The following is a 13,654-nucleotide window of genomic DNA, read 5'->3' on the forward strand; positions in this document are numbered from 1 at the left end:
CGACGGTGGATTCGAGGGGAAAGAAAGCCATACCTGCACACACCCACACCAATTTGCAGCTCAGGCAGTGCGGTGGAATAAATACTCGGGCAAATGCGTCAGGTGTGTGTGCGCTGTAAAAAGCTTACCTGAAATACCCTGAAAAACAACGTAGTTCTAGGCAAAATAATTCTTAGTGATCCTGGCAGAAGACAGTTCAGCATGCTTAAAACTAATTGAAAAGAAGTAAAGCAGGAGCTTTCAGAAGTTCACTGAAATCGGTGGGTTCATTCAACACACAGTCAGTGCTGCAAGTCACATCAGCAAAAATGGCCGACGAGACGTACCGTCTGATCTCGGCTCGCAGAAGGACACCCTTGGAGTGTATGCGCAATACGAGAACCGAGAAAACTTTCTGAAAGAAAACCCGCCGGTTTAGAAAAGCCGAGTTCATGAGTCAATGGTGGTAATGCTTTACGAGGAGGCGTTGAGACTGAACATGACGAAAAGGGGTAACAACACTGCAGCTGTTAAGCGGATCAAGAACGGCTATACTGGATACAGCAAATCTTAACCGACAGTCAGCCAAGGAGTTCATAGAAAGTTCTGACGTGCACATTTAATGCATGAAAAAGAACGTACATAGCGTCTAGTCCTTGAAGTGGCGCCCACATGTCTTCCGTGATGTTCTCAATGTTGAGACCACTTAAGTCACTGAAACAGAAATAAAGCGTCTTTTCCCTTTGGTCGTTATCGATAACCCTGGTTATGTGAACACAGAGAAGTTTTGCACTTCCTTGAGACGCCGGCCATAAGTTGCGAAGCGTGCTGATTTGCAGGCTTCCAGGTACGATACGTCCATACACGTCCGTACACGTCCACGTCCGTCCACTTCCATACACGTCCGTACACGTCCATACACGTCCATACACGTCCACGTCCGTCCACGTCCATACACGTCCACGTCCGTCCACGTCCATACACGTCCATACACGTCCACGTTCATACACGTCCATACACGTCCATACACGTCCACGTCCGTCCACGTCCATACACGTTTTTCTGACGATGAACGTCGTCAGCCTCTGCTTGTTTCGGATACCGTACGTATAGTTTTTGACAACCGTATCGACTTCCGCACCGCTAAAGCTTTTAACGGCAAAAACTTAGCGCTAATAGATTTACCTGTCGAGCTATCAAATGAAATCTTCATTAGACCGCAGCAGAAACGCTAAAAGGAAATCTGTCGCGCAGGCTCAGTTGATTAAATGATGTTTTTATCACAGTCCCGATCTGAGGAGTGGCGGCATTGACCGCATTCCGCAAATTCGATTCAAAGACCACGACAAGCGTCATTCAAAAGACAAAACGGTAACCAGATTAACTTATACTGGGAGGCAAAAAAGACTTAAATGATGTAAGCTGTTCAGTGCACTAGCGAAGGAACGTTATTCACATAGATAAGACAGTCGAATTAGCCTTATTCCTCGGAAGAAACCGGGAGAATGGAGATATAGTTTAGTTGATATTTCGGCAACATGCTTTTATCGAAACAAAAGCAGAAGTGAATCAAAAATCGCCTGCCAATGATCCTACTCGATTTCTCAGGTTACTTTTTGAAACAGCAAGCCACAGTTTTTACAGGACACCAACATTCAGGGGATTAAACAAAGAGCAATTGCCAGCCAATGCCAAGATACAGTGCCTATCTCAGAATTAAAATGCGCGGACATACGTGTGTATGCAAACGAGTTTAAGCAAATAGGCATTACGCATCACGTTTTATTCAAACATGCGAGTTGAAGTGCACAGGCATAACACATCGCGCACCAATTATACATGCAAACGATTTCAATTGAATATGCATCGCACATCACGCGTCAGGCATCACTTAGACATGTAAACGATTTTAAGCTAGCTTAAGTTTAGCCATTATCTAGCTATTAGCCTAAACCTAGCGATTTTGAGCTAGCTTAAAATCGTTTACATGTGTAAGTGATGCCTGGCGCGTGATGTGCGGGTCCTGTTCAATTCAAATCGTTCGCGTGTATAACTGATACGCGATGTGTGATGCATACCTACTTCAACTCGCTTGTATGCCTGAATGAAACGTGATGCGTGATACCTATTTGCTTGAATTTGTTTGCGTGTACACGCATGTCCGTGCATTTTAATTCTTAAATAGGCACCGTATCTTGGTAATGGCTGGCATTCGCTCTTGGTTAAACTCCCTGAACGTTGGTGTTCTGTAAAAATATTGGCTTGCTGTTTCAAAAAATAGCCTGAAAAAATTGAGTAGGATCATTGGCAGGCAATTTTGAATGCACTTCTGCTTTTGTTTTAAAAAGGCGTGTTGCCGAAATATCAACCAAACGATGCCTCCATTCTCCTGTTTTTTTTCCCGAGGAATAAGGCTGACACTACTGTCTTATCTATGCGGATTAATTATACTGGGAGGCATGGGTGTACCTAAGAGCATAAATTTGGAATACTATTCCATCCTGCAGTTCTCTTTGGTAGATATACGAACACGTCATGAGCTTATCATACGAGAATGTGTGAGCTCGTATACAAGCTTAGAGCCTTATGCATTGCCTCACCAAACACGCCACATATTGACACCTCTTATCCCATCTCAACTAAGCACTATGCTAATAAAGTGTAACGAGTCCTAAGCGCAGGGTTGGTATTACTGATATGGACGGTTCTGCACATGAACATTTGCAAACTTACAGACTGTAGAGTGCTTTCAAATCGTAGAAACCATCCACAGGAAGCTGTGTGAATTGGTTGAATCCAATGTGTCTGAAACACATTGCCGCATAAAGTGAATTGGCATGCATCCTTCGAAACATTGCATCATACATTTGACTTGCTCTTTTGTTGTTAGGAGGCCGTGTTACACATCCAAGCAAAGATAACTCCTCTGTTGTGGGAAAGCTGGGCCCCACCTTCAAACAACTTCATCCGATGAAATAAGACGCCCTGAAACCCAGTAGCCACACAATCAGGCAAGGCACGTACCGAACTTCTGCCAGACCTGACGTCTTCACAAACAACAATCTCGTCCTGAAGCGCACTGTTCCGCCCAAAAGGAGTGAGCTTCAAGCACTTGACATGATTCAGAAAACCATCGTACTGCTGTTTCATCATTGCTAACAACGAGACGTGATGACATGTGACCCACAAAATATCAGAGAGAGAGAGCGAGAGAGAGAGAGCAATTTCAGCTAGCTGACATGACAAATAGCTACCGCCAGTCCAGCCAGTATATCAATCATCTGCAGCTGGGTGGTCGCATCACACCAACCAACAACACCTTCACCAGCTTCTCTCACGTCGCAGGCCGAGGAATCCCATAACCTGCTGGTGCGAGGTCATACAATCGCGGCCCGCCGGTGCGTCGGCTCTCGTGCGTCCTCCAGCCGGCCGGTACCCCCGCCCAGGGTCCGAGCAGGCGCGCTCAGTCTTGCGCCGTCTCGTTCACGCACGGGTGGCCGCAAGCGCTGGGCGGCGCGACAAAGCCGCCGGCCCCGCGAGGCGGCAGCGGCGATATCCGCCCACTTACAGCACGGTCAGGCGGTGCAGGCTGGTGAACCAGGCGCGGCCGAGCACTGTCAGGCGGTTGTTGTTGAGGTACCTGCGCACGGGTCACGGCTCAAAGTCGCGTACACATTCTCGCATACACGCACGCAGCCACGCGCCAGTTCACCCAAAAACGTTTTCCCGTGTCGTTCTTGTTAGTTCTTTTGTGCTGCTTATCGGCGTCAGGCCGACAAGTGCCAAACCTCATTGATGGCAAAACCGTAGCAGCTCTTCGCTTAGCAGCCCATAACCCATTCAGCCAACATCGAATCACGCCCACTAGTACGCCTCGGGGCCGCCATCTTTCACCGCGCCACTACTGCTAAGCTGCCGAGCCCCCCCCCCCCCCCCCCGACCGCGGGGCCCCGTCACACTCAGCACCGCGTGACAGTCGGGGGGGCCAGCGGCCGACATCTGTGAGCGGCACTGATTTCAGTATCATCCGATCCTCTCCCCTGGGCGCGGACGGCCCAGTCCTAGGACGACAGGCCTGAGCGCCGATTTCAGCATGGCTCGCACGTTCCGTGGAGGCGGGGAGCTTGGTCTCAGTGATCCCCGATGCGCTACTTGAAATGAAGGGATGACTTGAGCCACAGGAAACCCTTTCCGAGCGTGCGGTACGAGTATGCTTGGTGAGAACATAATGGCTACTATTACTTTTAACTTTAAATAACGGTTATTATTATATATGGGTTTTTGAGATGCGGCACAAATGTAGACAGCTCTTTCATTGTCTGCATGTCAGTATGCTTGTCACGTTTCATCGAGCAGCTCTCGACACGCCGCTCCAGAACGTGCGTGAGTGAGCAAAATGTGCCTAAGGCTGCCTTCACAGCATACGTTTCTGATCATAGTTGAATCAGATTTCGACTCAGAGGAGCGAGACCTGGCCGTCAGCACTAGTTTCTGGTGAGGCAGGGTACGTTCCAGGAGCCAGGCGGCACAAGCCTTGCCATCAAACACCGCAGTACATCCCGCGCGGAGCATAAGTACGGCACATCGGCGCAGAGACGCATGCGCGACACATTGGAACGGGCTTGGAAAACTGGACAAGGCCGGCTGTGCGGCCGGCCCGATCAGTCAGCAGTCCAAATCCACTTAGCGGGTTTAGGGGAACGTGACAACTTTTTGTACTTCTCGCTTATGGTTACGTCAGATGGGTACGGTTTGATGAGTCATGCCGGTTATCCCGAAATCCTTCGAGATAGCTCAGAATTTAGATTCGAGGTAGCCACTCCTGGGGGAGAAATCTCATTGGACTCCCTGTCCACCACTATGAAAGTAATGTATTTCAATGGCCTTGCTTTTGCCAAAGTGTGTGTTCACAGCACACTAACTTGCCAAAATGTTTGCGTTATAAATGCTACGAAGGCAAAAAGATAGGCGAATTTGAGACTAAGAACCCGCGAACTCAACGAAACATAAAGACATAAAGACATAAAGATATCCCACCAACATGGAGCCACAATGGCCCATTGATGTTGGCCTTCCTCAGGTTCCCTACACATCCTCCAAACTAATCACCTGATCTACATAAATTTAGCTATAAATGAGATATTTAGGCCGATAGAACTTGTTCAAACGGTTTTTGAATATTGCTAGAGACGGATGTCCTGCAACCTAGCCTGTCAGCCTATTCCAATGGTTCGCTACTCTTTGACTAATGCCATCTGCCTCTTCAGAGTTCTACTCCGACCTTTTGCTAAATGAAACTGGTTTCCTCTATGTCTCGGCCTAAGTTCCAGTACCCCATTTAGATCTACCTTGTTTATCCCCTTCATAACCTCTATCAGATCCCTTCTAAGTCTACGATATTTTAATGAATACCAATCCAAAGGCCCTAAGCCTATCCTTATATCCTATGTCACTAGTCCCATCTATCATCCTAGTTGCTTTTCGCTGTGCTCTTACCAGTCTATCTTTATCTTTTTGGAAGCATGGGGACCAAACCTGTACAGTATACTTTAAGTATGGTTTGACATAAGCTAAGAACAACATTTTGACAACATCCCTTCTCTTACAACGAGCATTCATTGTCATAAGTCTCAGCGTCCGAGGCTGCCTTGCCCCTAGCAGCCCCATTGCTTTTCACCCTTTAAATCTCCAGACATTGCTACCCCTAAGTCTTCTTCTTCCTTGATATTATCTTACTCTCGGCCTCCCATTTTGCACACTTGTTCCCTCACTACTAAAACTCGCCAAATGCGTTACCCTGCCCTTATCATAATCGAATGAAATCTGCCCAGAACAGCCCAGTTCACCTGTTTATTTAGATCAAGTCGAATCTGGTTCAACTGACCAGCATTTTTCGACACCCCTACAACTTTAATGTCGTCAGCAAATTTTAGCATCTCACTCCCTAATCCTATCTCAATATCATTCACAAAAAATAATAAAGAGCAGAGAGCCCAACACTGCCACATGCAGAGCTCCACTCTGCACTAGCGCTCAATGATATTTTGTACCATCGAGCACTACTCTTTGTTTCCTATCTAGCACCCAAGCCCTTACACAGCCAATAATTTTCCTCTCAATGCCATGCAGTTTTAACTGGTATAGAAGACGTTGTTGTGGCAATGCATCAAATGCCCAACCAAAATCTAGATAGATAGCCTCTTAACTATTGCCTTCATCTATCGGACTAGAAACATGCTCCATAACCTTCAGAAGATTTATCAAACAGGACCTACTAAAAAGAAAAACACGTTGACTACTATTCATCAACTGATGCCTTTTTAAGAACGATTAAATGCGAGCCTTAATGACACTAATATTAACATAAAAGGATCAGCTAAAGCACTAGCACATTCATTCAACACTATCAAACATCTGGTCAGATTCAGCCCGCTTATTTACGTTGATTTCATTTAAGCTATCCCTTACTATACCATCGGTTTCCCTCAAATCTATAAGTACCCCTTCAGTCAGATTTTGCCTATTTTCCGGGAGGTCACGTTTAGTCTTCTTTGTAGAACTGGAGAAAACTAAGAGCAGCTACAATTCTCCTGTTAACATATCGTAACCGGATCTTCAAATTCACGTACACTTTCCCCCAAAAAGCTGCTCACTCATCCAAGATTCAGTAATAGGTACCAGATTTAATTTTTCTTCAAACATATGAGCATGGAACTCACCAATCTTCTTTCTGATAATTCTTGCATATGCATGGAAGCACTTAAGCTTCCCTTCACTTGTTTTTGGCTCACCGTTCAAAAATTTTGAATTTGCGTTGCCTAGGTGTTCTATGTCCACCCTCCCATCCCCGGAAGTCAATTTTCCTCAAGGACACGCTCGCACACGCTACTCAGGACGCGTACACCCTTTTCAAAGGAGTGGAGTCCATCCCCCTGATATAGCTCTCTACAATAAAAAACCTGTCCCACTTGTCTACAAAGGTGAAGCCTAGCTTATCGCAGTTTCTCTCTTCTAGCGTTGGCCGCCAGGCTCCTGGGGCTCCCCACAGGAGGTGCTCCAATTTTGGGAAGAATGCCTTTTACTATCTTCCTAACTTGGCTATGCTGAGGAGTGGTCAAAAGGGTCCCATAATCCTTAATCACCCCCTCACTATTTCCTGCACTATGTTATGGACTCCGACCTGCGTAATCACTGCACTGGCCTAGCTTTCACTAGTGACCTGCGCTACTACTGGCATTAGGTCCTTGGTCTTGGCGCCAGGCTTAGTTAGACATCCTCTCCCTTCCCTCCCCTTACGGAAAACCCTATGGAGATGTGCAACTCGGGAGTCCTGCACTATTACAACCCCTGCTTCATCATCACCGTTACTTGGACTTCACTACTGGGATCATCCTGTACTGCATCAAAACTCCTACCAGGCACAGCTGCACTTCCTAGATTTACTTGTAAGGACATTTATCATTTTTCTGCCCTATCTGTCATATTTCATCCTTGGGAATGGAGTGCCCCTCCCTGCTACCATTCTGACCTACATTTGGTCTATTCTCTATAAGTCTCTCCTGCCTAACCTGCACCATGTGCCCTGTATCTAGTCTACCCTCCTCACTCCTGTCCTGTCTAACCTTAATGTTTGTGAGCTTTTCGAATATGGCTAAAACCTCACGCTTCGGCTTCGCGCGCTCAGTTGACACTTATCTCCTCCTCCTTTCTCAAACTCCTCAAACTTACAAAGATCTATACAATCCTGCCTATCCATGAAAATCCGTAGTCATTCCCTCAGAACACCATTTTCACTCCTAACGGTCATCCCTACTTTTGGGTTCCCAGATGCACAGCTTAAAGGGAGTGTCCCACCTTTGGGGTATATTCCAAAAGCATACTCTAATGAAACCTCAGGACCGTTTAGTTTAATAATAACAATAGGTATTGCCGTTGCAGCACCATGAATACATCATAAGGATATAACTTTTGATAGTTCTCTAATGCAAATTACCTTGTTAACGCTTAAAGCATTACTACGTTCCCCCCTTGCAGTCGCGACAGCCGTCGCCATGACAACGGCAACGACGGCAGAACCTGCCGGGGGCCGCTGTCAGCTGATACCGAATGACGTCAGCACAGCACAAACGAACGTTTGTGATTGGCACCGCCGGTGGCAGGAGCCAGTTCCCGGCAAGCGCGCTGATTAAAGTTTAAGCTAACACATCTCCATAAGCCATGTGATATTTCACTTCCCAAAGCCAACGCACGCTTCGAAGAGAGCCGCTAGAGTGAACGCTATGGGGGAGAAATCAAGCCCACGGCATAACGTTCGTGGCATTCGCGGGACTACAGCTTCATTTTCGGATATATTTGTGTCTAAACGGAATTTTTCAAGCTGCGCAGCACTTATGGTGCAAAGATTTTCACAACTCAGTGTGTTACACAAATAACAGAATACACACTTTGGAAAAGCAAGGCAAATGAAATGTATTACTTTCAAAGTGGTGAGCGGCGTGTCTAATGAGATATCTCCCCAGGAGCGGTTACTTAAAATAGAAATTCTGAGCTTTTCGGGAGAATTTCGAGAAAACCGGCACCAATAATCAAGTCGCAAGCGCCTGATCTAACCACAAGTGAAAACTACAAAAAGGGGGCTTACTCCCATTAAGCACTACACCACCGGTCTCCAATGGCCCCGAGACATAAACCAGTAATCTGCAAGATGGCGGGCTTCGCAGAACGTAGATTTCGGAGCGCCAACCAGAAATTTGTCCTGTTCTGACTTTAAATCGTGTTAAAACACTGTAATGTGTTACATGGTTAATGCAGTATTTTCTTTCCGCCACAGCCGACACACACACAACACACACCACACACACACACACACACACACACAACACACACACACACACACACACACACAACACACACACACACCACCACACACACACACACACACACACAACACACACACACACACACACACACACACACACACACACACCACACACACACACACACACACACACACACCACACACACACACACACACACACACACACCACACACACACACACACACACACACACACACACACACACACACCACACACACACACACACACACACACACACACCACACACACACACACACACACACACACCACACACACACACACACACACACACACACACACCACACACACACACACACACACACACACACACACACACACACACACACACACACACACACACACTATACATATATATATATATATATATATATATATATATATATATATATATAATGTTCACAAACGACCGGTGGGATAACGTGAAACAATCGAATATATTCGATGTTGCACGTTTACTTATAAAGTAATCCGTGCGACATCGGATGTAAGGTTCCCAAAACCAGCAACATCTGACAACGACCGGAGAAGTAACGTGAAATAACGTGTAAGAAAGTGATCCGTACGATATCGGATGTTAGGCTTCTTTGGTGTCGCCGATGTGATTCAAGACGGAGGCGAAAAACAGCCTACTTATCCGACACATGCTCGACCAACACGCTGCGGTGTTCTCGGTATGTAAGTTGTGATTAGGTGTCTGAAGACGCTTCCACCTTCCCTTCATCAACGTGCGACGCTGTGATTGTATCGAATTGCATTTCATACGCGCGGCCATGTCAGATTTCCCACAGAAATGTTTCCGGCTGCTTTTGAACTAGTTTGAGTCCACTACCGCTGCCGGTCCGAGTCTTCACTTACGATGCGCAACTAAACCACTTAATTGGGACGGCGGCTGCCTTTACTCACACGAGACTGCGGCGTGTGCACAACCATCGTCAAATACCCTGAGGTTCTTCTCAGAACCAGTGGCACCTGGTAAGACCGGAGCAGTAGCGATCGAACGTTGTAAGCAAAATAACAGCACTGATGGCAGCTGTCGTCCAAAAAGTCGAGACGATGTTGTTTCAACACAAAAAAATTGAGCCCCGTGACGTCCTGTTGCACATGATGTCACACTCTGCCCAATCACGTCCTTTCAACACTCACCATCTTAATGTTCTGCACGGGACCGGCGTTGCCGCGCTACCTTTTTGCAGTCGTGTTTTACGAATGGTTAAAGCCAACCGCTCGGCTACCGCCTCCCGTAATCATCATTCATTTGAACGATGGAAGCGATCGCCATCTCCTCGTACACTGACTGCGTAGCTTTGAGGATTGGTCAAACGCGACCGCGAAATATTGTATCCACCACGATTGATCGCAGTCGGTGCACGCTGCACAAAAGATGTGTGCAACGGTCCCCGAGCAACACCTTTCTCACGTCTTTGTGTCATAGTCTGTTGGGATATACGCGGAGTATGTTGTGAATGAAATTCGCCTTGCACCAATTTCTTCAAATTCATATAACCTGAACATTTTTGGGGCTGCAGGCTACGGTTGTAAACATCTTTATACACACTTGGATGTGGCCACCTGGATTCCAAACACCATACGATTCGAAAATTTTCCGTCGGCTTATGGTAAACCATTTACACAACAAAGAAACAGCGACCGAACGGGTGTTAAAACGAAACATGGCTCCACAGCACAGCCGTAGGCAGTGGCCAAATATACTCACAGTTCTTCGAGTTCTGCTAGACCATGGAAGGCGTCATCGGCAATTCTATCGATGCGGTTACCCTGCAGGTACCTGCCCGCGAGTAGCACAGTTAGTCATGTTAACACGAGACGGACGTAAAACGGTCCAACAGAAACAGATTGAAAGCTGCATCTGGCCTCACCATTACTTAACACGCGTTCGGGTGGGCGGGGTCAGTTTGCCCCCCCCCCCCCCGAATATTTTTCCGGAATGATTTCCAAATGGCACGGCACAGGCGCGTCAAATTTAAAAGATCTGTAGACAATTTGATGGCCAATCGTTGGTTGTCAATTAATTAGATGTACCTAGTCAGATCGCTGACCTATGGCAGGTTAAAGTCAGGCCACGGATTCACTGAAGACAAGTTCTAGGGAATTGTTCAATATCATCAAACAATAGACTGTTAGACGAAGTCCACAACTTTGAGATAATTTCGTATGCAACACAACACTTGAATAAACATACTCCATTGACCTAGGGTCACGCATAAAAGTCAACCAAAAGCCAAGACCAACCTGCTTTATAAATCTAAAGCTTGCTGTATGTGGTAGTTTCTGGTGCTCATTTATATTTTATTGATAACAGGAACCGCATTACACATATTTATGGACTTCTTAAAGGTCGGAATAGTTCAGTGATCTAAAATGGCCCAAGTCGACGTCTTGTTTTTAGGAGCATACTCCCTAGCGTGCTCTATGACCCTTATTAGAGTGCAAAACTCAAAAGAGTCTTGTACAATTTTGGTCACCATGACCTGTGAAAGGTCAAACAAGGTTATTGCACTTAAGTAAGCACCAGTGATATTTTGGTTAGAACAGGCGTCTAGGTTCTGGGGCCACTTTGGACATCAATCTGGACTTTGACCTTCCTTGGTCCTATCTGACCTGAAAGTCATGGCCTAGGGCCCTCAAATTTTGACACAAGTGGGTTCACATACAGGCCAAGACACTCTGAATTTGGTGTCTCTAGCTTTCCTAGCTTCTGGGATTCCGGGGGGTCAAATTGACCATGCACCGGAGCGACGGGTATTTAGCCAGACATCAGGGCGCGGGTTCACCTTAGCGTGTATCTGAGCAGTCGTTTCCCATAGTAAACACTGAGGCGCAAGTGTTTAACATAGTTTTGCATATAGCACTTACGTTATCACTGACGTTGATGGACTGAATACATCAAGCGAATGTTCCGCATTTGTATCGGGTTTCAACTAAACTAGTCACCTTGAACATTATTTGGTGCGGCTCACAGTCCTGCCCTTCTCAAGGCCTAAACCGCTGTAATTTCTGAGCTGAACACCCGTCAAGATGTAAAGGCAATTTTGGGGAGATTATCTCAATGTCACCCGTGCATCCATGAATCATAATACCATCATAACAATCTTGTCGAACCATTAGCCATGAGGTGATCAAAGAGTAGAAAGATATACTTCTCGAGTCGAGTCGATATCTGGCGCTCGCAAACACGATTTCTAAAGATAACGACCGTCAATTGGCTCTCAATCCACCTTGTACAAGGAGCGATGACGCAATCAAATAGCAACGTATCGAGGAGCACATGTACTAACTAGAGAAATTGTGCTGTCTAGAGAGAGATTGCTTTTCCCACCTCAAGTACACCAAAAGTCATAAATGAGCTTATTCAATCATATTTGATGCTTGCTCCCATATCTTCAAACGTGGAAGGTTTGCTTTAGCACATTTTGGTATGAACCATCATTGGCTGTTCCAGATCAGAACATTTAGTACATACAGAATACATTATTAAGCCCGCACATAACTGCAATTTCCTCTTGAAAAGTAACTATTTGCCAAGGCAGAGACGCATTTTCTTAAAGGTAGGCTTTCAGCGAAGTTGTTTGTGTTCTGTTTTTAGCGACTACCATCTCTAGTGACTCATGAAAACAAAAGTAACGGAACTATGGAAATAATCTTTCGAGAATTCAACTCAGGCACATCTGATGGCATTTTCAGTTTGTTTTCAGATGACGTTTTCCAGCAAATTGCCTCACTTGCTGCACAGCGACATCAATTTGTGATCTATCATTGCATAGGTTGCTATCCATGGGCATAAATTGGCGGCTTATCAAACTCAGTATACACATAAAGACCTTGAGCTCCTGGTTTTTGGGCATTATGAGATTCCGAGTTCTTACGTTGTCAGTTATGACGATGGCGATTGGGGCTGAAAGGCGCGCCGAGGGTCGGAGTCATTTTGCGCGCAATGCTGATAATTGTGGTCCTCAAGAAAACAACATCGATACGATACGATGCCATATAACTCAATGCACGCTTCCTAGCTTCGTTTATCTAGAAACTCCTGATACAAAGAAGGTCGATAAGTCAGCATAGGAACTTTGATCTCGTCATGAAACTCATCTAATCCCTAAAAAATAGATTTGTTCCCACGTCGCTTGCCTCCAAGCGTTTCGCATTTCCAACCACTTGTAACTATAGCAATGACCATTATTATTCAGCTTCTCCAGATTTGATGCAGCAAATTGCTTGGCCGCTTTACAGCTTGGTGATATTGTTCGCCCACCGTCGCAGAGCAGCCCAACATGCAAAACCTCGCACACCACTTACAACCAGTGCAAACAGCCAAAAAAGAAACGATCAAAATAAGCCACGCTATCACTGCCGTGAATCTCATTAGCACAGAAAGTAACGTGGATGTGGCTTCAGTGACAGATGTATCATGCAACCATTTTTTGACAACCTAGCCATGGATCGATTTCTGACAAAAGTTTCGCTGAACTAAGTTCGTTTCCCCTTCTGATGTTGAAACAACCGTTCCACTGGTGAAACTAGGCTCTTCTAAACACTGTTCACCAAAGGTCACTAATTCAAGGCTGAACATTCACCATTTGTCATCTCTTTTACCTGTTCATCAAAGTTCACCCGGTCAGAAACAAACATCATTTCGCTATTTTTCATCTCTGTTACCTGAGATATAAATGGAAGTATTCGGACAACGCAAACCAAATATCTTATGCGAAAGGAATGTTTCATTATTGAGTGAGCTCACTGTGAGCAGCATAAAATTCA

At 45.8% G+C, this 13,654-nt stretch overlaps 1 protein-coding gene across 1 annotated transcript in view; it reads right to left on the reverse strand.

Annotated features, from left to right (window-relative positions):
* LOC119093947 (relaxin receptor 2) overlaps nucleotides 1-13,654 on the reverse strand; it is a gene marked incomplete in the record, with an annotated part of 147,717 nt that overhangs the window by 24,797 nt on the left and 109,266 nt on the right. Inside the window, 5 exon segments of the mRNA XM_037216969.1 lie at nucleotides 327-394; nucleotides 622-693; nucleotides 2,713-2,784; nucleotides 3,548-3,619; nucleotides 10,593-10,664. Coding sequence (XP_037072864.1) covers nucleotides 327-394; nucleotides 622-693; nucleotides 2,713-2,784; nucleotides 3,548-3,619; nucleotides 10,593-10,664 — 356 coding nt within the window.

Source organism: Pollicipes pollicipes, unplaced genomic scaffold (assembly GCF_011947565.3).
Source record: "Pollicipes pollicipes isolate AB1234 unplaced genomic scaffold, Ppol_2.1 Scaffold_4002;HRSCAF=4701_pilon_pilon_pilon, whole genome shotgun sequence".
In the NCBI taxonomy this organism is placed as follows: Eukaryota; Metazoa; Arthropoda; class Thecostraca; order Pollicipedomorpha; family Pollicipedidae; genus Pollicipes; species Pollicipes pollicipes.